Source organism: Arachis stenosperma, chromosome 5 (assembly GCF_014773155.1).
Source record: "Arachis stenosperma cultivar V10309 chromosome 5, arast.V10309.gnm1.PFL2, whole genome shotgun sequence".
NCBI lineage: Eukaryota > Viridiplantae > Streptophyta > Magnoliopsida > Fabales > Fabaceae > Arachis > Arachis stenosperma.
In genome coordinates this window covers 128,142,149-128,166,895 of record NC_080381.1, presented here as the reverse complement: position 1 = coordinate 128,166,895, position 24,747 = coordinate 128,142,149, and the positions used below count along the sequence as shown (strand labels likewise).

Here is a 24,747-nt window from a genome sequence, read left to right as displayed (position 1 = left end):
TTGGGCGTATTGTATTCGAAATTGTTCTGTCAGTTTGACTTCTCGTATGTTTAGTCTTGCTTAATTGAATTTCTATTCCTTCTTCCATTTAGTTGTTAATTTTTGTTTACAGAATAAATGTGAATCAAAACCTTTTTTTTGGGGAAGAAACAGAATCAAACAAATCCTATGTTTTGCATTACTACTTTCAAAGGCTGATTTATTTAACAGCATTTTCTTTAGTTATATCCTTTGTATTTTTCTGGTTATGAGCTTATGCTTCCACAGTCTAAGAAATATCATGAAAAAAAATAAGCGTGGCCCTGATAACCCCACGCCCACGAAATTGTTAGACACATAATAGAGCAGTGGGGACAGCGCCATTCCCATTAGTTTTTGTGGTGTAGTGATCATCTCCATGGCTAGCCCTTCTAAGTTCTGATTCTCTGAATCTGATTCTTAATCTCCACATGAAAATCATTGAGGAAAAGATATATTTGTTGAGATAAAAAGTATGAAAAATATTGCTACTAACTAGTTTGTAGAAAATTGACTGGAATCATGACAATTATTTAAACTTTAACGTGTACATTATGCTTGAGGTTGAATTTTTTTTTTTTTGAAGAGGCTGAATACTTTGTTAGGTACTTAGGTGGGAAAATGCTGAGGAGAATTTAAACATATATACAATCCGTGTCCACGACAACTTTTAATTTGATGATGATGTTTTGTTTGTTTTTCATAAATTTAAGGCATACAAATATTTGAGGACTCTAATTGAACGTTCCCCCAACAGTGTCATTTTTGTATACATACGCTGACATATCTCATTACAAATATAATCGCCACCACAGATGTTGATGAGTGAGAGGGGGGAAATTGGAAAAAAACAGAAGGCACATAAAAGGAATGAACGGCTATGATTTGAATTGATAGTTGTAAGTTATGCTAGTTGTATTTTATGAACAATTATTTTCAACCCAACCAAGAAGGTTGGAGCAAAGACAAAATAAAGTTCAATAATGCTTCAATAGATGCTATAAACATCTCTAAAACTCTCGTTTTTCATAGACGCTCAGAAAAGGACTCGACATTATGAATTTGCATTTTGAAATGATGACCAAGAAAAAAATGGAAGGGGCGAAGGGGTGTAGTTAACTTCAAACTGGACAGAGCGAGGAAAAAAACATAATGGTTGTTTTTTCTTTCTTTCTTTTTTTTTTTTTTTTGTTTGTTTGCAGGGAGGCTTCCTTCTCATCTTTTATTCATCAATTTTCCATACGTTAGGACATAGAATTCTTCATGACCTTATGTTGAAAAAACTGCCTAGTGCTTACTACTAGCTTAAATAGCCTCTTGTTGAAGGAAGCACTTACTGTTATGTTCCGTGCACTGTCTGGTTCCCCCTAGTCAATAGCTTCAGGTCCACAGCTGCTTAATAGATAATAGTGCCACAACAACGTGTACAAGCATTTTATGGTTTGTTTAAATTAGTGGTTTTTAAGAAAAGGACTTGCCTTTTGAAAATGGCAAACATTTGGGGTCTTATGCTTTTGTTATGCTTACCACATTCTTCTTAATCGATTTTTAGACGTAATTATTATACATATAACCATCTATTGTGTAGACAACTTGATTCAATGCATACCCCCAACTTGCTCGTTGTCTTTGCATTTCCACTCATAGTGATAAGAGAGTAAATTATATAGTTATCTTTAGACATTACACATAACACCTTTTATTTTGTTATGATTATATTGGCATCCCATATAGGAGTATTCAGCATAATAATTTTATTAGAGCGGTGTTTACATAAATATTGTGGGGACTTGGTTTGCAATTAACTTCAATCTCAAGAGAGAAAAAATAAACAAAAAAGACTATGCAAATAAACCTTTAGGGAGCAAATTCTTGTGAATAATTAAACAAATGTATACTAAGGATCGGATTAATCTAACTAATACTTCAAATAAGGCATACCTGGAAAGATCTCTCCCATATAAAAAGTTATTTCCAGGGTAGCAGAATCCACTGATAAAAGTGGGAAGAAAAAGTAAAAAAGAGACGAATTGAATGTTAATATTCAAAATTAATAGTTTCTAATTGAAGTTAAAAAGCAGTTTGCAGAAGTTGGAGGGTCCCCGTGTGTATGGTTTATTATATACGATAAAAATAAAATAAAATAAAATAACTAGCAGGTTATATTTATATTTCAAGCTGTACAAGGTCCTACTTCTTTATGAGGCTTTGTACTCTCAAACCACTCGAGGTTTGTGACACTACAGAGAACCATATGGGGTTCCTTTGTTTCAATTTTCAGTGGCATGTGTCGGGCAGCCAACTTGCTTTCTGATCTTGGGTACCACCATAATTACTCATGAAGCCTTCAAGCAACAGCAAGAAAGTGCTATCTCAACATTAAAAATACTTGTAAACTTCTAAAACTACATTTAATCTTCTTTTATATTACTTGCAACGGCCCCATGTAACAACAAATAAACATTTTTTATGTTGATTGGTAAATAGCCATCTAAAAGAATAAATGTAATTAATGTATAAAAATTAAAAAATTTTAAATGTATTTAATCTCATGAAAACATAAAATAAAACCTTATACTTTTCTTATTTCGAAATTAGAAAGATTGATTCTCAATATTATCTACATTGATCTGTTCTATACTATTCTAAAAGGTGAGATATCCATGTGCATGTGCGTGAATTCCCTTAGGTTTATTGCCTTAATCTCAATTCGGGCCCAAAACTAAATGTTTACCTTTTACGATATTGACCACATAACCAATCTGTTTAGGCCAAGATTCACACCTTAATTAAAGGTGCCATGCAAAACCATTAATCATCACTCTTAAACTTAACGTTACTTTCAATTTAATTTATCCATATTCATGCCCTTAAAACCCATATAGTAAAAAATATAAAAATCAATAAAAGCCTAGGTTCTTTTTAACACGACAGTGTACTTAAAGTTGTCCTAGCCTTTCGGTCAACTTATGATGTTAATTAGATATTGTCAGTGTCCCCATTGCCTAATGCATTATCTATGCTAACATTGCAAATATCATATAGGCAAAGACTAGTATAGTACTCCTCTTCCTCTGAGTTGCTTATATCAATCAACACAAGCAGATACCACCTCCTAGCATGTGCATGGTTCCTTTTTCGTTATTAGGTGATTTAGTTCAATTGGGACCTAATTCAGGGTTGTTCCTATTCATATTTCCTTCATTTGTATATATATAATAATATATATATATATATATATATATATATATATATATATATATATATATATATTTGTTATTTCAACAAAGACATCTTCATATTATGAATCGTTAAATAGTTCAATCAAACATGTAAAATCATCTAATTAGTCATCTATTTTTTTTATTGTATTATTAATCTAAGAATGGGGAGAGTAATTATTTGGAGGAAAAAAAGAGGGCAACTATGCATCACATACTAAAGTAAATTAGCTTGCAAACTAGCTCTGCATGAAATTGCAGCATAAGTACAAATAATCCTCCTCTTAGTGCGTGTTGCCTAGGGTTCAAATTACATAGTTACTACAACCCTTATGTTTATATATATCATATAATATATATAAAACACTAGACTTATTGAAAGAGAACAACATAGATTAGGGGGAAAAAACTACTAATAATATTATGCCTACTATGTCACAAGAAACTTGACAAGGGAAAAAGTCCACCATGTCCTCTGATACACATGTTTTGGCTTCCTCACACAGTCTCAGCAGCAAAAATATGTACACACATCAAGTCCTGCCAATGAGAAAGAAAAAACGGTCAACACTCAAAACTATAGTGACCGACAAATCGAATGTGAGAGATTAGATGTATAGTGTTTATATTAATAGTATTATTATTATTATTATTATTTTCTACACTTCAATCAAGTGCTAGTTAGGTGGAACAGCCTAATCAAAGCTGGATTCATTTAATTGTGTATAGTTATGGTACCCTTTTTTTTTTTATTTCTATGCCAGGTGTTACAAGCCCAATGCTTCATACTTGAATATCCCATAAAAATGCAACAATGAACAATATAGTCACACTTTTGAAGTCACATAAGTTCATATTAGTGTATAGACTATAGAATAGAGAATCATTTCTGAGGTCATAACTAGTGAAGAAAGAACAGTATTAAAAGTTCAACAAGCACTATCATTTCTGGTTATGTTCAATTTAGATATGCAAAGATTCCATATTAAAATAGTGTTATACTTAACTCTGCCACTATCAATTATTCCGAATTATTATAAGTATAAAATCCTCATCTACTACCATAGACCAATCATTTTAAGCTTGTTATGTAAAGGCTGGTTTTATATCTAAACATCACATTGCTGCAGAATACAAATACACATACAACATGGCAATGCAATTAATGAATGTAAGAAAAACATAAAATAAAATAAAGCAGCACAAAAGAGTTGAGAATATGAATATCTTATATTTATGTGTACCTTCAAATGGTTAATATACTTCAAGAGACTCTCATTTTGCTAAATTATTATTTTCACTGTGACTGGTGAAAAAGGAAGATGAAGAACAACATCAAGCTAAGCTCGGCCATTGACCATTTTCATGTAACGTTGGTAAGATTCAAGTCTCTGAAGCTTCATCTGATTGTTGAAATTCTTAATGAATGCTTCAGCCCTGAGATTCAACTCCTCAGGGGTCATTGACTTCTCCCTCCTCAACGAAGCTCTGTCGTTGAAAGTCTCAGACTTTCTCAGCTCCTTTTGAGCCCAAGTCACAGGATCATCATCATCGCCACCACCATAGCCTATGTTGCATAAATACAAATAAAAATATTGAATATAATACCATCAAAAAGCATCCCAGTGCACAAACATCATGCATTAACGCAGGATTCGAGGAAGGGCCACACCGAGAAGTATATGCAGCTTAATCTGAGTTAATACTAAATAGCATCATTATTTGATGCAGATAGAGTAAGTGATCATGATGAAAGATGAGTACCTTGTCCATTGTTATGTCGTTGAAATGGCTCTGCCTTGGAAATCCTTGCACCACCACTCCATGTGTCACTCTTCTTCAGCTGTGGCTTCATTGTTTTCCCTTGACCCTCCATGATAGCCCTCCATGTTGCTTCTAGTGTATCATCATGATCATCATCGTGATCATGATCATCACCTTTTTCATCGGATTCCGGCAAGAAATAGTCGTTGGTGCACTTTTCCAATGATGGGCTGGTCAGGATTTTCTCAAAAGACAAACCAAGTGCTCTTAACTTATCATAGTCATAATCAGCATCAACAACTTCTACTTCTTTTTCTTTTTCTTCTTCATGTTGAATAACCTCTTTCTCTTGTTGATTTGGTGGCTCATTGTTTTGGATTACCGGGTGAGTAGTTGGGTTGGTGGGAGTGTCTGAAACAGTGGTGGTTGCATCTGAATCTGAATCTGCATCAGTTTTCTTGGGTGAAGAAGTAGCAGAAGAGAAGGGTATGGATTGGTGGGAGAAGTTGGAGGAAGCAGCAATGGTGATGATGATGAAGTTGACAATGATGTAAACAAATGGGAGAGTCAACCAGCTTCTTGCAGAGGTCCAAAGGCGAGGGAGAGTCGAGAGAAGAAGATCGAATGTGTATGGGATTATTGCCACTTTCAACAAAAAAAGAAGGGATACAACCCCCATCATCATCAGCACAAGCTTTGCAACCCATAATCCTGCTTCCAATCTCTTTGATTTTATACAAGATGGGTTTTGAAAAAGATCCATCTTTCAAACGCAACTTGGAGAGTTTTTGAAAGGAGGGAATAAGAAACAAAACAAAACAAGGAGTAGTAGTGTTTTACAAGAATTATGACAAGATAGAAAAAGATCTCTCTGGAAAGAAACTATTTGAATGAGCAACACATGTTTTATGTTTAAAGTTAGCGAGAAATTAAAGTTCCTTGAACATGGAGGAGAAGAGAAGAGAATGATGATTAGAGGATCCAGAAGATGTGTCGTACCAAGATTATTGAAGGGTATTTGAAAGAGAGAGAGAGAGAGAGAGAGAGGTTTCAAAGTTAGAGAACTGTTTCAGGTGCTGTTGGAGTTGGTTGCAGAGGTAACAAAAATTCCATTAGTACTCTGCTGGTTATGGTGTTAGTAGTAGAAGTAGAGGACCACAAGCTTCAATTTAAATCAAACAAACTCTTACTATCACCTTCTCTCTCCTCCTTCATGGATTCCCCACCGTCAGATTCTTTTCATTTATCAATGCCAGGATTCCACAATTTCAATTTTTTTAATAATTAAAACAGTAAATATAATTTTTTATTATTAATTTTATAAACAGAACAAAAAAAAATATTAAAAAATTATAAATCATACTTTATTTTTTTAATTATAAAAAAGTAAGAGAATTCATTTCTTTTCTACTCTTATATTTATTCTTTAAATTATTATAATTTTCTCATAATACCAACTTTTTCGTTAACTACTAATTAGTTAATAAAATAATAGATAAACAAAGATTAACTATAGAAATAAAAAGAAATAAACTTAAATTGGTGAAATAATTAGTTAATTGATTTAAATTTTGTAAATTTAGTAATTTATTGTTCAGTAAATTTATTAAAAAATAAAACATATATAAAGTTTTCTTGTAATGGATTTTATAATCCATCTAAGAGTAGTTAATACGATGTTTTATAGTTAATGTTTATTTACGATATTTTTTTAAGGTTCTTTTTATAAATATTTTAAGATAGAAATTAAAAAAAATTCAAAGATGCAAATTTATTTGAAAGTCGAGACAAATATAAAAACAGTCCAAAAACATATTTATTTTAATATAAAATTATCTAGTTTTTTATGCGCTAAAAAATTTGAAAATAACAAATACATACATAAAAATACAACTTTTTTTTATCTTATTTATATTCCTTACCTCGTTATCTATATATTCTTTGTCTAGAAGCAGATACATTGTAATATAATATTACATGATGAGGATGATAGACCCACCAACACTTTTGCTTTTGGGGTTTAATTATTTTGGAAATTCTTTTGAAAAGCTAGCATAAACTAGAAGATAATTGAAATTTGTTTTGAAAAATGAAGCAAAGAAATTGGAGGTAAATTAATTTAATTGAAAAGTAAGATCTGAATTGAAGTGGTTGTGCTGCGCGGCGGTGTCCACAATTTGCGGAGGTTGTGATAAGTCATAACGCAAACTTTTCGAAGCACTAAACCAAAGCGCCCAAACTAATTAAATCATAACAATTTCCTGCATTTATCATCTTACAAAGTAACATTAAATAATATATATCCAAATTTTTCTCTAGATTCTCATTCTAGACAAAGAGAAAATCATCGTTATATTTTTTCTGATTCATTTTCGTTCTCTCTGCATACTAAAATAGAAAGAGAAGGTGTTATAATTTAAATCATAATAAATTTTTGTGTTATGATTTAATTCCAGAAATATAATTTTTAATTTAAATAAAAAAAAAAGCCTATATCTGGTGTTATTGGTGCCAAATTTTTCTCTAGATTCTCATTCTGGAATTTTCTTATAGCATGCGTAACGCTATTCGGTAGTGTCATGTATTATTAAAGAACGTGTACAATTCAATATCTACGGATGAAAATAATGTTCACCTAAACCCCCACAAAATCTCATAAAAATTTGCAAGAAATTACCCATTTCAATGTTGTTCAATTCAATTATATCTACCAGCTAAGCACCATTCACCACATTCAGGGCAGAGCTTAGTTCAGACAAAGAGGATTATGGCTCTTCCCAAACTTTTATTAAAAAAATTAATAATATTTTTTTAAAAAATAAAAAATAGTTTAGTTGACTCAAATATTTTATTATGACTTAAAATACTAAAGTTTAATCTTTATCTCTTATTTTTATTACACAATAGTTTTTAATTTTAAACATTCAAAATATATTAGATTTGGACTGAACTGAATGTATTCGCATTTCGCAACTCTCTATTCAATAAACAACACTCATTTTACCTTTGAGTTCAAATATAAAAAATTAGGTATTTTTATTTATGTAATTTAATATTATTTTATATTTTAATGTTTATTTAATTTAATTTTTATTAGAATATTCAATAAATATTAATATTATTGTATTTGTATAAATTAAAAAAATTAATAAATATTATAAATTTTAATATTTGTCTTTCTAATTTCTTTTTTACATATTTTACAAGATATATATTCAAATTTTTATATAAAATAATCATAAAAAATAAAGAATTGATATATTTTTTTAAGAGGAAGGCTAATATTCAAGAAGGAGAACATATAATTTTTACAATATTAACACTTGTAGATAGTTCTTCTAGTTTAATGAATCACGAAGAAAGTGAGATACAACCTTCAAAAGTTTAAAGAGTTGTATCTGATGAGTTTAACCTTAATTTTTTGGAACGAGACCCTGAAAAACGGCTTCAAATTTGACAATATCACCCAAATAAGAGAGACGGGGTTAGACAAACTTATCTTAAATAAGATCCATATTAAAAATATCTTGACAATTATTTTCTATCTGGTCCCCCAAAATTTTATTTCAAGTTCCGCCACTGACCACATCATCACTGGTTTCTTTTATTCTATATATTTATTGTCTATTTACCACCATTACTGCTTTATCTTTCACTATAAGAAATAAATAAATAAATAAAACTATTGTTGTATCTTTTACTATATATTCCACTAAGGTTGCTTTTCTTCAAATTAATTCAATATAGCACTAGTTATTAGAAAGAAAACAGAGGGCTAAGTCAAGAAAGATCCAAGATGATGAGATGTGAGGCAATGAATAGTCTATTTACAAAGTGAACAGTGCTCCATAATTGGTTCGTTATATAATTGAATTTGGATATATGCACCGTAATGTGGATAAACAAGTTGATACTTGCTTTATAGCTGCTTAATTATTTAATTAAGACTATTTCCAATGACTTTGTATAAAGTAGATAAGAAACTTGGACTTAATAATTATTAGAATTTTAAAATATTACTGGAGGGATAATGAGAAGTAGAAATGAGAGGAAGAACCATTTTTTTTTTATAGATTTAAAAAATAAAATAGAATTTCGATTTATTTAACTTAATAAGAGGACAGAGTGTGGAGCATTGCAACAAGTTTATTATTATTATTATTAACCAAAAGTTGGAAATAAATAAATAAATCTCTATCTCTAAAGTACATAGTAAGAATCATTACACCCTTTTTTAGATAGATAGTAAAGTTGGATTGATATTTAATTAAAGAATAAAAATTATTTATGAAAATTATGTGGTCAACAAAATTACTTATAAACAATAACAATCTAAAATTAATTATATATGAAATATTTTGTTACACAGATTATAAAAATACTATTCTGATCTTTAATACATTTGTGAAACAAATCAAAATTTTGGGTGTAGTAACGTTTTTATTACTGTTATATATATTATTTGAATCTAAAGACCGACTAAAAGCTAAAAATTTAAAAGACAAGTAGTATTTTTTATATAATAATAATGCATATGCATTTAGTTAATAACTTAAATTTTATACTAGCTGGAACATTTATAAATGGAGAGTTGAATCCATACTTTATTTACTCTTATTCTTTTAAAGAAATATAAAATTTGTTATACAAATATCATCTAGAATTAAAACAAAAGAAGTTATATAGGAGTGGGAGGGGATGCGGAAGATATAATAAATGGTTGAAACAATAATGATAGTACAATTTTGTATGTTTTGTTTGTTTAGTAAGTAGTAGTATAGGTGGTAGATTAGGCGTGTGTATATATATATATATATATAATAGGGTAATACTAGGATGACAAAAAAAATTTAGAATTTATCTTATTTAATATTTATTAATTGTCGTAACAATTAATAAATGCTAAATAAAATAAATTATGACTGTTTTTTGCTGATTTTCATTAGTTATTAAATATTTTTCATATATAATAATGGTATTGGGATATATCGTAGTGGAGTGATGAAGTGAAGTGATGGCTGGGCTGGGGTCTGTTGTCTTACCCCGGGGAACCACCATCCATGACGGCATCACCCTATCCCACCGACCCACCCTACACACAAATATTACACTATCAACAGAATTTATTATTTTTTATTAATAATTAGTTAATAATATTTAAAAATAAAGATTAAAAATATATTATTAAATTATTAAATTAAAAAAATTTAACTAATAATTAAAAATATTAATAAAAAATAATAAATTATGTTAGTCCTCTAACATTTTTATTTTTATTTGATTCATATCCACAACACCACTTTTTTTTTCTAGAGCAATACTCATGGTTCATCATCATAACCAAACAAAATCACACTGTTTTTCAAGCAGAGTTACAGTGTTCACAAAAATGTTGTAAACTGATCATCAATTGCTCTTTCCAGGTCTTTGATTTGACTCCCTGTCTGCATGTTGGGCCAAGAATCAATTTTTTACTTTTGGTATTAGCAAATGCGGTAACTGGTAAGATTAATTACTTGGTAAAATTTTAAGGTATGTTACACTGCATCTTCTTAACAAAAAGAATTAGGATTTAGGTTTATAATTATTGACCTCTCTTTTAAGCATTATCCTACAAAGCACGTACATATATATAGTGTTATGGTATTTAATTAAAAAATGAACATTAATATATTTACTATCGCAATTAATATGATTATTTAGGGTATGGTTGAATGTAATTGTTATGAGTTGAAGACAGGTTGGAGATTATTTAAATATATAAAAGATAAGAGGAACGACAAAAAAGAAAGAGTGTCTCTAATTATTTTGGTTGTAAACTAAGTCATTCGTGGGGCTGAAATAAAATATCTCTAATGATTGGTGAAAAAGGAAAAGGATACAACTTCTCATCAAAAAGTCTTATTATGCTCCCTTCACGGGATTATGTTTTATCGTTAGGTATAATCAATTTCAGCTTTCTTCAATGATTTAACAATGCATTTGAATCTTCCATTCCATATATGACTCCAATGAAAAAATAAAAAAAAGTAAGATTAATTAGGTGCGTCAAAATTAAACGTGCATTGTTCGGTAAAAAATAGTGACTTTAAGAATGAATAAGATATTTTATTTGTCTTTCATTCGCGCATTAGCCGAAGTACATAAAGACATGTATATAGTAAAAGATTTAGGTATTATTTAAGATATGGGGCGGCATATATCACTATCAAAATGCTAACAATAATTACTATATATAAAATAGTAGATAAGATAATAATGAAATGATGGCTACTATATACTGTAGTTTAAAAGAAAAGAAAAGAAGCTAAGGTCACATTATTTGAATTTATGGTGCCATTTGAGTGATATGAGTTATCCCTAACAGTCGTGCTAGCCTTATTATAAAATGAAGAATAAGGTGTACAAAGGATGAAGTAGCGTGAAAGCTAAACAAGAAACCTATATATCCAAGTTGAAGGAGAATAGAATAGGGAAAATAGGGTGTACAATGCTATTAGTTAGCATTATTGTGAGTGTATGCCAATATATTTGAAACATATATATTTTCAGCTTCTAATTAAAGGTGGTGACTTGCTTTTTATTTCCTCTGAATTCCCTTTTCATATATACATAAATACTATATTAAAGGAATTATTCTTACTTGGTCAACTAATAATCTTTATTTCTAGTGACTTGCATAATATGTCTATTGCATTCATTTCATGAGTTTTATGCATGTTTATTTCCAAGTCATCCAGTCCATTTTTAAAAAATAAAAACATTATATATTTTGTACACGTATGAGGCTTTTTTAACGAAAAGACATTAATGTTCAATTTGTCTAAAGAACAAATTATTTGCGTTTTTATATTATCAGTTAATTTTGCTAGGTGCATGCTACAAAATTAAAAAAAGGAAACAAATTTATTCCGTAGTTTATCTCAACGAATAGGGATGAAAATAGATTAAACAGTTAAAAACCTATATTTGGCTTGTATTTAGTCTGATTTAGTCTATTCTATTACAAAATAAGTCGAATTCTAAATTATTTAAAAGCTTAAACTTATTAATAGACAAACCTTAGTTTACAAATAAATCTTATAAGTGTGTCAAGGCCTATTTAGACTTGTTAAAATAGATATAAATATATAATAAATTTTTATAATAAAAAATATTAAATATTTTTATATATTTTAAATATTTTAAACATTTAGATATTTTTGTAAAAATTAAATTTGGTATATTACACATCATAAGTAAAGTTTTATTAAAAAATAGTTTTTAAAAGTAATATTTTAAAATAAAAATATTTTTGTAAAAAAATTATTAAATCTTTTAATAGACTTTAAATATGGTCAGATTTAATAATAGGTCAAACTTATTATTTAAAAACAAGTCTATAATAAGTTACAAATCACACCCAAATCAATTAACTACATTATAAGTAGGAGTGAAAGTAGGCCGTGCTACTTGACGGAAATTCGTAACTCGACTCATTTTATTAAACAGACTACGCTAAGGTATTTTGAAAATTTATTAGTTAAAAAGAAAAAGGTCAGATCATAAGTTTTAAAAAAACTTATAAAATTCGTTAAGTCATTTCATCAAAACATATTTTGTGAAAATAAGATATTCTTAGTTTAGATTTTAAACTATTCACTTATGTTAAACACAAAATAAAATTAAAAAGAATCAATAATTAATATGATTTTTCAAAAAAAAATTATAAATTATAAGTATAGTTATGATATGTGACTAAAGATTAATATATAAATAATTTTTTTACAAATTATAAATTATAAATTATAAATTTTAGAATCCTTTTAATGTTATTTAAATTTTTTGTGTCATTTAGATTTTTTAATTTTAATATTTTTTGAGTTTTAATTTACAAAACAGATTTTTTAAATAAATTTAAAATTTGTCAAACTTTAAATAAGTTGAGCTTAAACCTAAAAAAAATTATATAAGAGATAACATACCTAAACTTGATCTATCTATTTATAACATAACACGAGGAAGGTTTGTCAAAACTCAAAACCAAGACTCTACTTGATTTGTCTCATTTCCATTCCCTAGTTATAAACCTAATTTGTTAGGTGAAATCTAATCTAGCCTATTTTACCTCTACCTATAAAATAAGTAACAAAAAAATTTGTATTCATGTTTTGCCGGCATTGTCAACGAAATATAAGCAAATAAGTTACATTGAATTTTTTTTTGTTTTCTAACAGTTTAATGACATTTTTATTTTAAAGTTATTTTTAATAATTTTAAAATATAAATATTAATAAAAATTATTTTTATTTGAATTAAAATAAAATATAAAAAATTATTAAAATGATTAAGAATAAAAATAAAAAATTTTGTATATTAATTTAAAATTTAAAAAACTGTATTTTATCAACTTATTAATTTAAAACAAAATAATTAATAATTTTTAAATTCATAAAAATCAATCCTTGATTAATTGAAATCTAATTAAAAAACGATTATGGATATTTTTTAATGTTAAAAAAGTAAAATATATTATATAAAAATTTAAATTTAAATTTTTGAGAGTTAAAATACAAATAATACAATTAAAATATTTATTATATCATTTATTTTTTAGATTAAATGATAATTTAATTGATATAATATTTTAATTATTTTTTAAATCACACGTGGTATGAATTTAGTTAGTCTTTATATGTTTTTTTATTATAAGAATCTGTTACTTCAGATTCTAGATAATTCCAATTTTTGCTCTTATGTCACATGAAGGGTTACGTTACATTCAATTTTTCAAGATCAAAAGTTTATTTCAGCCGATAATAGTTCTTTAAAAAATTGTTAATTATTCCTTTTTAAATAAATTCAAAACTTGTAAAAATATAATTTTTTCAAAATTCGAATTAAATACAAATTTAAGTTTCTATTATTATTCGTTTGAATTTTTTTATTTTGTTTGAAACTAGATTAAAGATATTTTTATTAACTAAATTAGACAAAACTATAATAGTGTGGGAAAAAATGGGTCAAATCAATATATCTAAAACAAGTGGAACTAAATTAAGTAATATTATTTATAGAAACTATAATATATTTGAAAAAAACAACAAAAATGAAAGAAAGGAATAGAATTAACATAAGAAAAGGTAAATGTTCTTTTTTTGGAGCATGATATTTAATTAATCTTGATAGTACTAGTAATTTCTACCACACTAAACTAGTCTTACCAAGCTAGTGATACTATTTTCAGAAAGTAAACAATGCCACCTTAATTATTAAAGATGTCATGATAGGGTTTCTAAATTACATAAATTAAAGTATACAGCAGTATAATCTTTTAGCCTCTCTTATTAACCACTACTTTATGGAAACACTACTAATCAACCTAGATTTGTAAATTCAATTATCTTCTCAAATTTTAATGAGCCTGAGAGAATCCATGTAGACCTCAATCATTGGACCTTGCTGGAATAAAATCATGCCGCCAATGAATGGGTTTATCTGATCTTTCTAGATGTTCACAAAAAGATAGTCTTGATACACTTCACACTAATCAGAGTGATAATAGTAATATCCTAATGTTTTTCTAATTCTTTTTAAATAACTATGATAAATAAATAACATTATTAGGATGACTTAAAGCAATAAAAAAATGAAAGGATAAATGCTTCTAAACTTTGGAAATCTTATAATAACATTTTTTCTTTTACTTATTGACGCTAAAAGAAAAATGAATATTTTTTATGGTCATCACTAAGTTAAGAAAATGGTTACTATATTCTTGACAATGAACAATATATTGTGTTATTAATTATAAAAAATATTATTCAAAAAATATTTTCGGCAGTCAATAATATTAAAGAAAATTGATTATATTTTTAATTATCAATAATTATCAAATATTAATAAAAACATCGTAAAAAAGTTTTTCATGATAACTATTGACCGCTCAAAAATTACCCTCAAATTTTTTTTTTTTTTTGGATAATTTCTAGGTAGCGAATAGCGATCAAACTTATTTTTAAACTACTTTTTTTCATAACTACTAGAGACCACAAAACAATGTTAATTTTTTACTTATATTATAGTATAGTGGAAGATAGAAATATATTTGAGAGACTCTATTATTGAAGATTATAAATACTAATTTGTGATATAGATATGAGAAAGTGGAAGAAGCATATGAGAGAGGAAAAAGAAGCATTGCGGAATCGGCAAGGTAAGTTAGTGTATGAGTGTGTAGTGTGTCATGGAATGATGAAGGGAGGGCCACCAATATTTATATATCTTCATCACCAAAGTGCTTAGATTATTATTGTCACCAAAAAGGGTCTTTCATATTTCAATGGGGGCCCTTTATATACTTCACGGGAACAATTTCTTCTATCATCTTAAATACTATCACCTGTATACATATTAAAAAATATAATTTTATTATTCTTGAATTATTTTAAATTAATTAGCATTGAACATTATCACTTTGGCATTGATGAAAAGTTCATTTGAGAGCAATTGTGTGGATTTAAGAGTAAGGAGAAGTTATTTTATTTAACTCAACATTATATAATATTTATCAAAAATATATTCGTACACTAAAATTAATTACTAATATATTTATATATAAATATATGTATAGTTTAATTTATTTTTTAATTGTATTTATATTTTAATATATATTTTATATTGGTGACTTACTTTGGTAACTAATTTTAGTATACACGTAGCAACAACAACAACAACAAAGCCTTGTCTCATTAAATGGGGTCGGCTACATGAATCAAACAACGTCATGTGCTCTGTCATGTATCATGTCTACAAATAGACCGTTTACATGTAGATCTCGTTTGACCACCTCATGGATGGTCTTCTTAGATCTTCCTCTGCCTTTTGCCCTTTATCTATTTTCCATCTCATCCACCCTCTTAACTGGATGTTTTATCGGTCTTATTCTCACATGTCCAAACCACCTGAGATGCAATTCAACCATCTTTTCCACAATGGGTGCTACTCCAACTCTCTTTTTTATATCTTCATTCCTTATTTTATCCAATTGCGTATGACCACTCATTCATCTCAACATCTTTATCTCTGTCACACTCAGCTTATGTTCGTGCTTCCCTTTAGCCGCCCAACACTCCGTACCATGCATACAGCATAGCCGGTCTTATAGCGGTGCAATAGAATTTACTTTTAAGTTTTAGAGGCACTTTTTTGTCGCATATAAAACCAGATGCACTCCGCCATTTTGACCAACCTGCTTGAATCTTTGATTCATGTCATGAGGGTTCGGCTATATTTTTATGTTAGTTGCCGAAGACCTAACACAACCCTCCTCCTTTATCTGGGCTTAGGATCGACTATGTACCGCAAGTGTAACATAGGCGGAATTCTTAGTATACACGTAGTATAATCGAATATTTATACTTATATTTATTATATTTAAAATTATTCATTTATTTCGGTAAAAGTTAAAAAAAATAAAATAAGAAAATAAATACATTGAAAAAGTAAAAAAAAAGTTACGACTCTTTATGACTTTCAAATTATGAGTTTCAAATATTATTCAAATTTAATCAGAGTTGGAGAAGACTTCTTATTATTTTTATTATTATTTTTTTGTTTGGAAGTTTTAGATGGATTAATCCTACTGTGGGCACATTACTATTTACTAATTTACGTATTTGTTAATTATAACTTCAATTTAAAAATAATAAAGATGTGAATTATTAGTAGTAGATATGATGATTAAAACATAGCTAAAATAGCATGCAATGGATGGTATAAAACAGAAACCTACATAGTGCTATAAAAGTACATACAATAATTTCATATGAGTCATGAAACCATGTATCATATCAGCCCTTACCTTCATGAATATAGTCTCTGCATGCCAAAGTAATTAGGGGACCCCATATCATCTAAAATAGATTTTACTTCTTCTTTGTCCCTATTGGGCCCTCATCACATTCAAAAATCAAATTCAACCCCCTCCAATCCTTACCTTGTACACTCGCATCAATAATAAGGAATTAAACAAAACAGATTAAATTTAAAATTCAACTTTATTTACCAACATATACTCAATTAGAATGGTAAATGCCCCTTTTCAGAATAAACATCACCAGAAAGTCATGGTTCTTACTATTTGTTATTTATTTAAAAATAAGGAATTATTTACAAAATATTTTCTACATTTAACGCGAGTTTTGAACTCTTATTTTCTCTAATAAAAAATAAAATAAATATAAAAAGTTAATTTTTAATTAGTCAATATATATTAATTTATTTTATTTTTATCTATTTTTTTAAATCTCAATTTTTTAAAAGTTTAGAGTTTAGAATTATGATTTAGAGTTTAAAATTTAAAATAAATTAATAATTTCAAAAAATTAGCTAATATTATTGAAAGAAGTTGGCTTCCTAATTAAACTTAAAAAAATAACAATGTGATTCAACGATTTTGCGGATTTAAAATGAAAATAATTATAGAGAGCTAATTTATAATTAACGAAATCTTTTATTGTAAAATTATTTTTTTTAATTTTTATTTTTTAAAAGATTCATAATTTAAAATTTAAACTTTAAAATTTAGAATAAAAAATAATTTAAAAAATTTACTAATAATAGCTAAAAAATTGGCTCCTTAATTGAAATGAAAATATAAATTAATGAATAGAAAATGAGAAATAATTAAAATTAAGAAAGGGGCAGAACGCCGCATGGTGGGTATCCACCACTTGAAGTTGTAGGTCTCTGATGATCAGAGTCACACACAACCCTATAAGCTAATTTAATTTAGTTGAATTAATTAATAGCCTCTTTTATTTAAAGAATTTGGCATCACCTTCCATAGTAGCCTTCAAGATTCAATAGTAGCTCACAACACCGATCAATATAATGCTTGCTATAAAGAACAAGCTATGCTACTACTGCCACCATTTTTCCATTACACTTACAGCTCATAAGCCTCCAAAAGGCAACATTTTGGATTCTTATTGCCAAAGATCATCATCATCTCTTCTGCCTTTTTTTTTTAAAGAAAAAATTATTCTGTGGGCACCAAAAATTAATCACCAAATTAATTTTATATATTGTGAATGTTTATGTATATTGTTTTTATATATTTTTAATATATAATTTATATTTTAATATATATTTTATAAGAATAATAAATTTTTTTATAGGATATTTTATACATAATGATAATATGATTATTTTTTATAGGATATTTTAGAAATGTGTAAAATATTTCTATACTTAAAATAATTCAGTATTATTGATCTATTATGAAGAAATACTATTGTGTATTGTTAGGTTAAATTATTTTGTTGGTCTTTATAATTTTATTAAATTTGTAATTAGATTTTTATATTTTTTTAATTGAATTTTATAGTATTTTTAATTTTTGTAATTAGGTCTTTTATAATAAAAAAATATTAGAGTTAACTGAATATTTTTTTCGTAAATTGAAATTATCCATAATTAAGAATCTAATTATTAGATCTTTAATCACATAATTTTTAGGAAAAATATTCTGTTAATTTAAATATTTTTATATGAAAAAGATCTAATTATAAAATTAAAATCAATATATAAAAATTTAATTAAAAAATATAAAAATTTAATTATAAATTTGATAAAATTATAAAAACTAAATAGAATTATTAAATTAAAGCCAATTGGACATATATTTATATATACAGTCATATTGATGATATTATTATAGTAGGATTCTTTGAGGTGTAGATATTTTGAAAGTACAAATATTTTTAGTGATATGTCAGTGTATAGATTCATATAAAGGTTCAATTTAACATACATTGGTATTATATGTATCAAAATTAATTTTTTATAAGCATATATTTAATTAGGATTTTGATGTGTAATTAAAGAGTAATATACAGTAGCTAGGCCTGGTTGTCACCCCAACAAAGATACAATCATAGGAAATAGGATTAGGGTACAACAGTTACAGTTAATAGTTAATTATAACCCGTAGATCAGAACCTTATTTGGTATATAATTGTTAAAACTAGAAGTAGTCTTTTTAGTATGAGATATTTCATCTATCCGTACTTTTAATTGTAGGGTTCCCACGTGAGATGATCTATCATAGATTAATTAGATTTACATCTCATCCATGGCAAGTCATATATAAGAGATTAATTAAATTAACCACATTATGGGCATCATCAATAGAAATTAAAGACAAGGACAAATGACCTATAGAGTGGGAAAAAGAGCAAGTATTTTAATTTCTTGAACTTCACACCATTTATAAATGCCAATTGCTCTTTAATTTGCATTCTCTATTTGTCCTAAAGTTTAATGAGTTTTCGCTATACGATATTTTATGTACAGTTTTTTTTTTCACAATTCGGTTTGAATATAGGATTTTATTCGTATTATTATTATTTAACTTTGTCAATATTATACCTATCCTAATAGCGATTTATATGAGAACTTTTAAAAATATTGAAAGTAAAAAGAAAATAAAATTGTTCTTTTTTAAAATAGTTCTTATAAAAACCAAAATTAATTAAGCCGTTTTTTTTTAAAAAAGGATTTTAAAATTGTTTGACTATTTTTAAAAAAAAAATCTTAAAATTAAATATGATATATATAATTGGATTTTGCTTATTTGTTGTGATTATTAAAGTCTGAAGCAGGGTTTGGACATACATTATTAAAACATATTATGATACTAAACAAGGGTAACGGAAGAAAATAAATACGTTTTACTATTGCAATTGATTAAAGATCAATCTACATTGTTACTCTTTTTGTTTGAAATTGCACATAGTTTAGATCCTAAAATCAATAAACTTATAAAAATTATCAAATAATGGAGTATACACATAATTTGATAATTTATACTGCAAATAAGTCTCATCAAATGAATCCAAAAATGATTATCCCATTACTTTATTTATATATTCTCTCAGTGTATAACCACTATATAAAAAACACAAGTTATTGTCCCATTGTCACTTATTTCAACCTGTATCATATAATTATCCACTATTCTACTATCCTCACCCTTTTATATATTTTAATCCTTTCATGAGGAATTGGTAGAGAAAATGAAAGAACAGTGAGTAAAATATTCCTCCCTCTGACTCTACTAATAAATGATAATAGTAAAGATGATACACATGAAATGAGAGCAATGAGCAAATGATATGTATTATATTTTTATTATTTCAGTTTCTATTTCAGAGTGTGTGTGGCACGCGCCCGTTTTAATAATATATATACTTTTTTGGGAGGCTAGATATTTATAATATACAAAGCCTATGTTCTTATTCTTTAATTTGCTTATTACATGTTTCATTTTGGCCCTCAATTTTAAAATTAGTAAAATCATCTTTAAAAGGATTATTATACATTAATACATATAAAAGAAAATCATATTAGTTAAGGATTGTGATACATATAAATAAGATATGCAGATTCTTTTGAAGTAAGTAGTATAAATATCAAATATCTAAAAAGAATAATGCACTTGTAAGGACGTAATTTGAGGATTGAATAAAATTAAAAGATAGTCACGGATACTAATATTTTTCGTGGGAAAATTTCATTGTTTATTCATTATGATCTAAGTTGTCATTATATTGATTGTGAAATGTAATTGTTTCCATAGTTGGACTAATTTACAAATAATAAGCTAAAAATTCATAGAAAAATACTAATCAAGCCCTGTCGTTATAATTGGGTTAAAGCCATAAGACAAAAGCCATTTTTTTCGGAGTTTAAAAGGCAAATAAATCCACTACCACATGCCATCAATAAATAGATACTCAAAGTGGGTAGGAATATGTACATGAGTGGGCCCAAGCCAACCACTTAGTATTGTGGATTCATGCCTTAATTTCAACAATTAGGAAAACAAGTAATTTTCATTTTTCAAATATTCATTTATGTAGTTAATTAGTTATGCATCATTAGAAGGCCAAAAAATAGTTACACCTAAGTGTCTACATTTGGTGCATGAATTTTGTTCTTGATGGATAAATCATCAATGATCACAATAGCCTAAGGAATTGTGCATTAATGATGAACTTCATCTACATGTTTGAGTTTGGTGTGTTTCTTATATCTTACCTAATTATACATGCTATATATAACTCTCGTATTCCTAATTTCTAAGATATATCACTTTCAAAGTCCACAAACTAATATACCATTGTGATTTCCCTCAATTCTCAAAAGAACTATTGCTTTTTCCTAAGTACACTTGTCATAACATTGATATGAAGAGAAGGTAATGGCGTGTACCCATTTCATGATAAGTTGCTTAATTTAACTAGAAAAAAAAAATAAAAGTGAAAAAGTGGGTAATTGATGATCTAGGGAAGCACCTAAAAAATTGGAAAGAATAAAATAAAAAAATAAATAGATACAAAATATAAGTTGATAGGGACAAATAAAAGAAACAAAATAAATGGAATGAAAGAAAGGTTAGATGCATCTTCTTTCTTATTATTGTAAACGGGTGGCCTCAAACATCTCCATCATAGTTTTACATGAGACAGAATAGTATGGATATATTATCGTCAAAAGCAAATTTTTCTCCAACAAATCATCTTATTTGCACATGATATTGTCGGAATTTGATGTCAATAGTTGATTTATTTTATGCTTGGTGAATGCCAAGTACTAACAACATCCTTAGCCTCTTGCATCTTTGAAAATTATTCATAATAAGGACTAAACGAATTGAATATTTCTCAATGTTTATTATATTGTCCAAAGAAATTGCTAAGAAGCTTCAACACAAGTTTTTTTCTCTTCTTATCTCCAAGGCTCCTACAACCCTATGCATTATGAGATAAGATATCTTATTCTTATTCATTTAATATTGACCAAATACATTAATCATTCCCCTATAGATGTTAAATCAGAAAACAAGCTTCAATTCAATTTATGATAAAAAATGATTTTGAACTCAATTCTGGTATAATTTGTATTATAATATATTTAAATAAAACACTAAAATATTAAACTGAATTCTGTTACGTGATTTGAAACAACTATAAAAATAAATTGACATCTTTAAATTTGTTTTTCGTAATTTAATATAGCCACTTTGCATGACACCGGTTCTAATATATTTCAAAAAAAGATCCCTGCTATTTTTTTTTAATAAATAAATAACTAAAGAATTTCAATTCCATGGTTATTCAAAATCAATGAAACGTTAGATGGAGTTAATTATGAAGACAAGGGGCAAGGGCCCAAATCAGCAGTTGGAGTGTCAACACAATAATGACATTGATTGATATGTATGGATTATATTTGAATGCAACCATGCATGCATCGCTGTACTAACACACAAACTGGTCAAACCATCATTCAACCTGTTATAATACATCTCTGCTGCTAATATTTCAACATTATTTTGACCCATACTTAAAGGATAGATGCTATGATACAAAGGCTTCAATACATGGAATCAAGGCATCACACAGATTCGTCTACCATAAAATGTACTTATATAATAGAGTATATACCCATTTTGGTCCTCAAAGAATTTTAGACTGGACACTTTAGTCCCTAACTAAAATTAATTACTCAATTGGTCCCTAACAATTAATTCCGTCAGTCACTTAGGTCCTTTAGTCCGTTAACTCTAACGGAGGACAAAATAGTCCCTGACAACTCTAACAGGGGACAAAATGGTCCCTGACAATTCTAACAATGGACAAAATAATTCCTGACCCCTTTATTCGAAAACGATATTGTTCTTCCCCAATTTTTATCATATCTCGCATAACCCTAACATTCATACTCTCCTTCTTCACCTTCACAGTCTTCTTTTTCATCTTTTCCTTCATCCTCTTTAGTTCCAAGATTAAGCCATGGTATAATTGTCACACCTACCTCAACATGTCATGGACCACACACATCCTAAATCCTTGTGACTGGTACATCCACCTCCTCTGCACTTCACCCACCAAAAGCATACACTTCCACGTCTTCGATAACATCACCTCCAACCCCGACACGTCCACGACATCCTCAAGACCAAGTTCCACAACTACTCCAAAGGCACGCCTTTCTCCACTCTCCGACAAGCAATATAAATTGTTGGACATTAGGACATCATGAGAAGATTCTCCTTCGACATCATATGCAAATTCTCATTTAAAATAGATATCGAGTGCTTCATTCCTTCTTTTCCAGAGTTCAAGTTGGCAGACAACTTCGACCTCGCATCCAAGCTATCAGTACAACGAGCAATGTCGCCATTGCCACTCATATGGAAATTGAAGCGATTACTGAACATTGGTTTGGAGAAGAAGCTGAAGGAAGCGATCGGAGTGGTGGACAATGTGGTCATGGAGATGATAGGGCAGAGGAGGAGGGAGATGACAACGACGATGACAGGTCTTAACAAATCAGACTTGCTGTCTAAATTCATGGGATCCGTCGAAGACGATAACTAGTTGAGAGATATAGGCATTAGTTTTCCGAGTATGAATTGGTTGAGAACAAGTTGAGGATTTTTTTCTTGTGAACATTAAATTTATAGAGTGTTCATGGTGTAGTTTGAAGTTACAGTGTTAGACTACTAATATTATGCGAGATATGATAAAAATTGGGAGAGAACAGTGTCATTTTCGAACAGAGGAGATCAGGGACCATTTTGTCCCCTGTTAGAGTTGTCAAGGACTATTTTGTCCTCCGTTAGAGTTAACGGAGTAAAGGACCTAAGTGACTGACGGAATTAATTGTTAGGGACCAATCGAGTAATTAATTTTAGTTGGGGACTAAAGTGTCCAGTCTGAAATTCTTTGAGGACCAAAATGGGTATATACTCTATATAATATATATGCATGTTTGTAAGTTGTAACCGTATGTCGTTGTTGTCCTTCGATTTTCCATAATTTATTTTTTGTTTAAATATTCAACTTATGGATAAGTTTGGTGGTACTAAAATATCTGAAGAAAAGGATCTAGAAACCGGTAAGCAATTTATTACCATAACTATACTTGATTGGAGCTGGTACAGGTTTATGACAAGGGAAGAATATTACAATATTGTCAAATAACTTAAAAAGTGAGAATAACTAGTATGGTGTTGAATAAACTAGGAATAAGATTCGCCTTTAACTATTACCAAATTGTTACTACCTGCTATTTCAACCACTTTATTCGATCAAGGATGCCTTTTGAGGAATCCAACTATTGAGTCCAATACAAGCAAGTCCAATTCAACCAACGTTGAGGGAACAAATTTGTCTATCAAACATCCCCAAGAGCAATTTGCATAAGCAAGCAACTGGGCGCTGGATAGACGTCTTTATTCTTCTATGACAACTAAGTAGCAGTCAAATCCCTAAGTAGCTCAAGTCTCAGGTTCAGCTCCATCTTAAGTTGAGCCTAGTGTTCTAAACAATTTTTATCTTTTCCTTGCGGAATTAGTTCACTATTCACTATCAGTCTCTCGCTAATATTTAGCCTTATACGGAATTCATCACTCGATTAGAGCGACATTCCCATACAACCAGACTTGCCTATCTTGACCAGCCAGGACAATGAAATCCAGGAATCGAAGATTGATGATAGAAATAGAAATGAACATAACTACAATGGCTCGACTTGGAAGCAATTCCCAAGAGGTGGCATTTAAGATGACTCGCCTTGGAAGCATAACTGCAATCAATAATGCAAAGCTGACCCTAAACAGGTAGCTCTCGAAAGGGCCAAAAACTTATCAAGCTAAACACACATTCATAGTTTGATTATAAGAAACGGAGGG

The 24,747-nt window shown here is 28.4% G+C and overlaps 1 protein-coding gene across 1 annotated transcript; it reads right to left on the bottom strand.

Moving 5' to 3' along the window:
* Positions 1 to 3,356: 3,356 nt before the first annotated feature.
* LOC130979741 (uncharacterized) lies at positions 3,357 to 6,130 on the bottom strand. The gene is made up of 3 exons (XM_057903267.1): positions 5,004 to 6,130; positions 4,484 to 4,806; positions 3,357 to 3,779 (listed from the first exon to the last, which is right to left on the bottom strand). The coding sequence occupies exons 1-2, from the start codon at positions 5,764 to 5,766 to the stop codon at positions 4,580 to 4,582; spliced, it is 990 nt and encodes a 329-aa protein (XP_057759250.1). The 5' UTR covers positions 5,767 to 6,130; the 3' UTR covers positions 3,357 to 3,779; positions 4,484 to 4,579.
* Between the last annotated feature and the right edge of the window lie 18,617 nt (positions 6,131 to 24,747).

Coding starts and splice junctions, on each gene's coding strand:
- LOC130979741 (XM_057903267.1), bottom strand. CDS start 5,766: ATGGATCTTTTTCAAAACCCATCTTGTATAAAATCAAAGAGATTGGAA. Junction 4,807..5,003: donor ACGACATAACAATGGACAAG/GTACTCATCTTT, acceptor TATGCAACATAG/GCTATGGTGGTGGCGATGAT.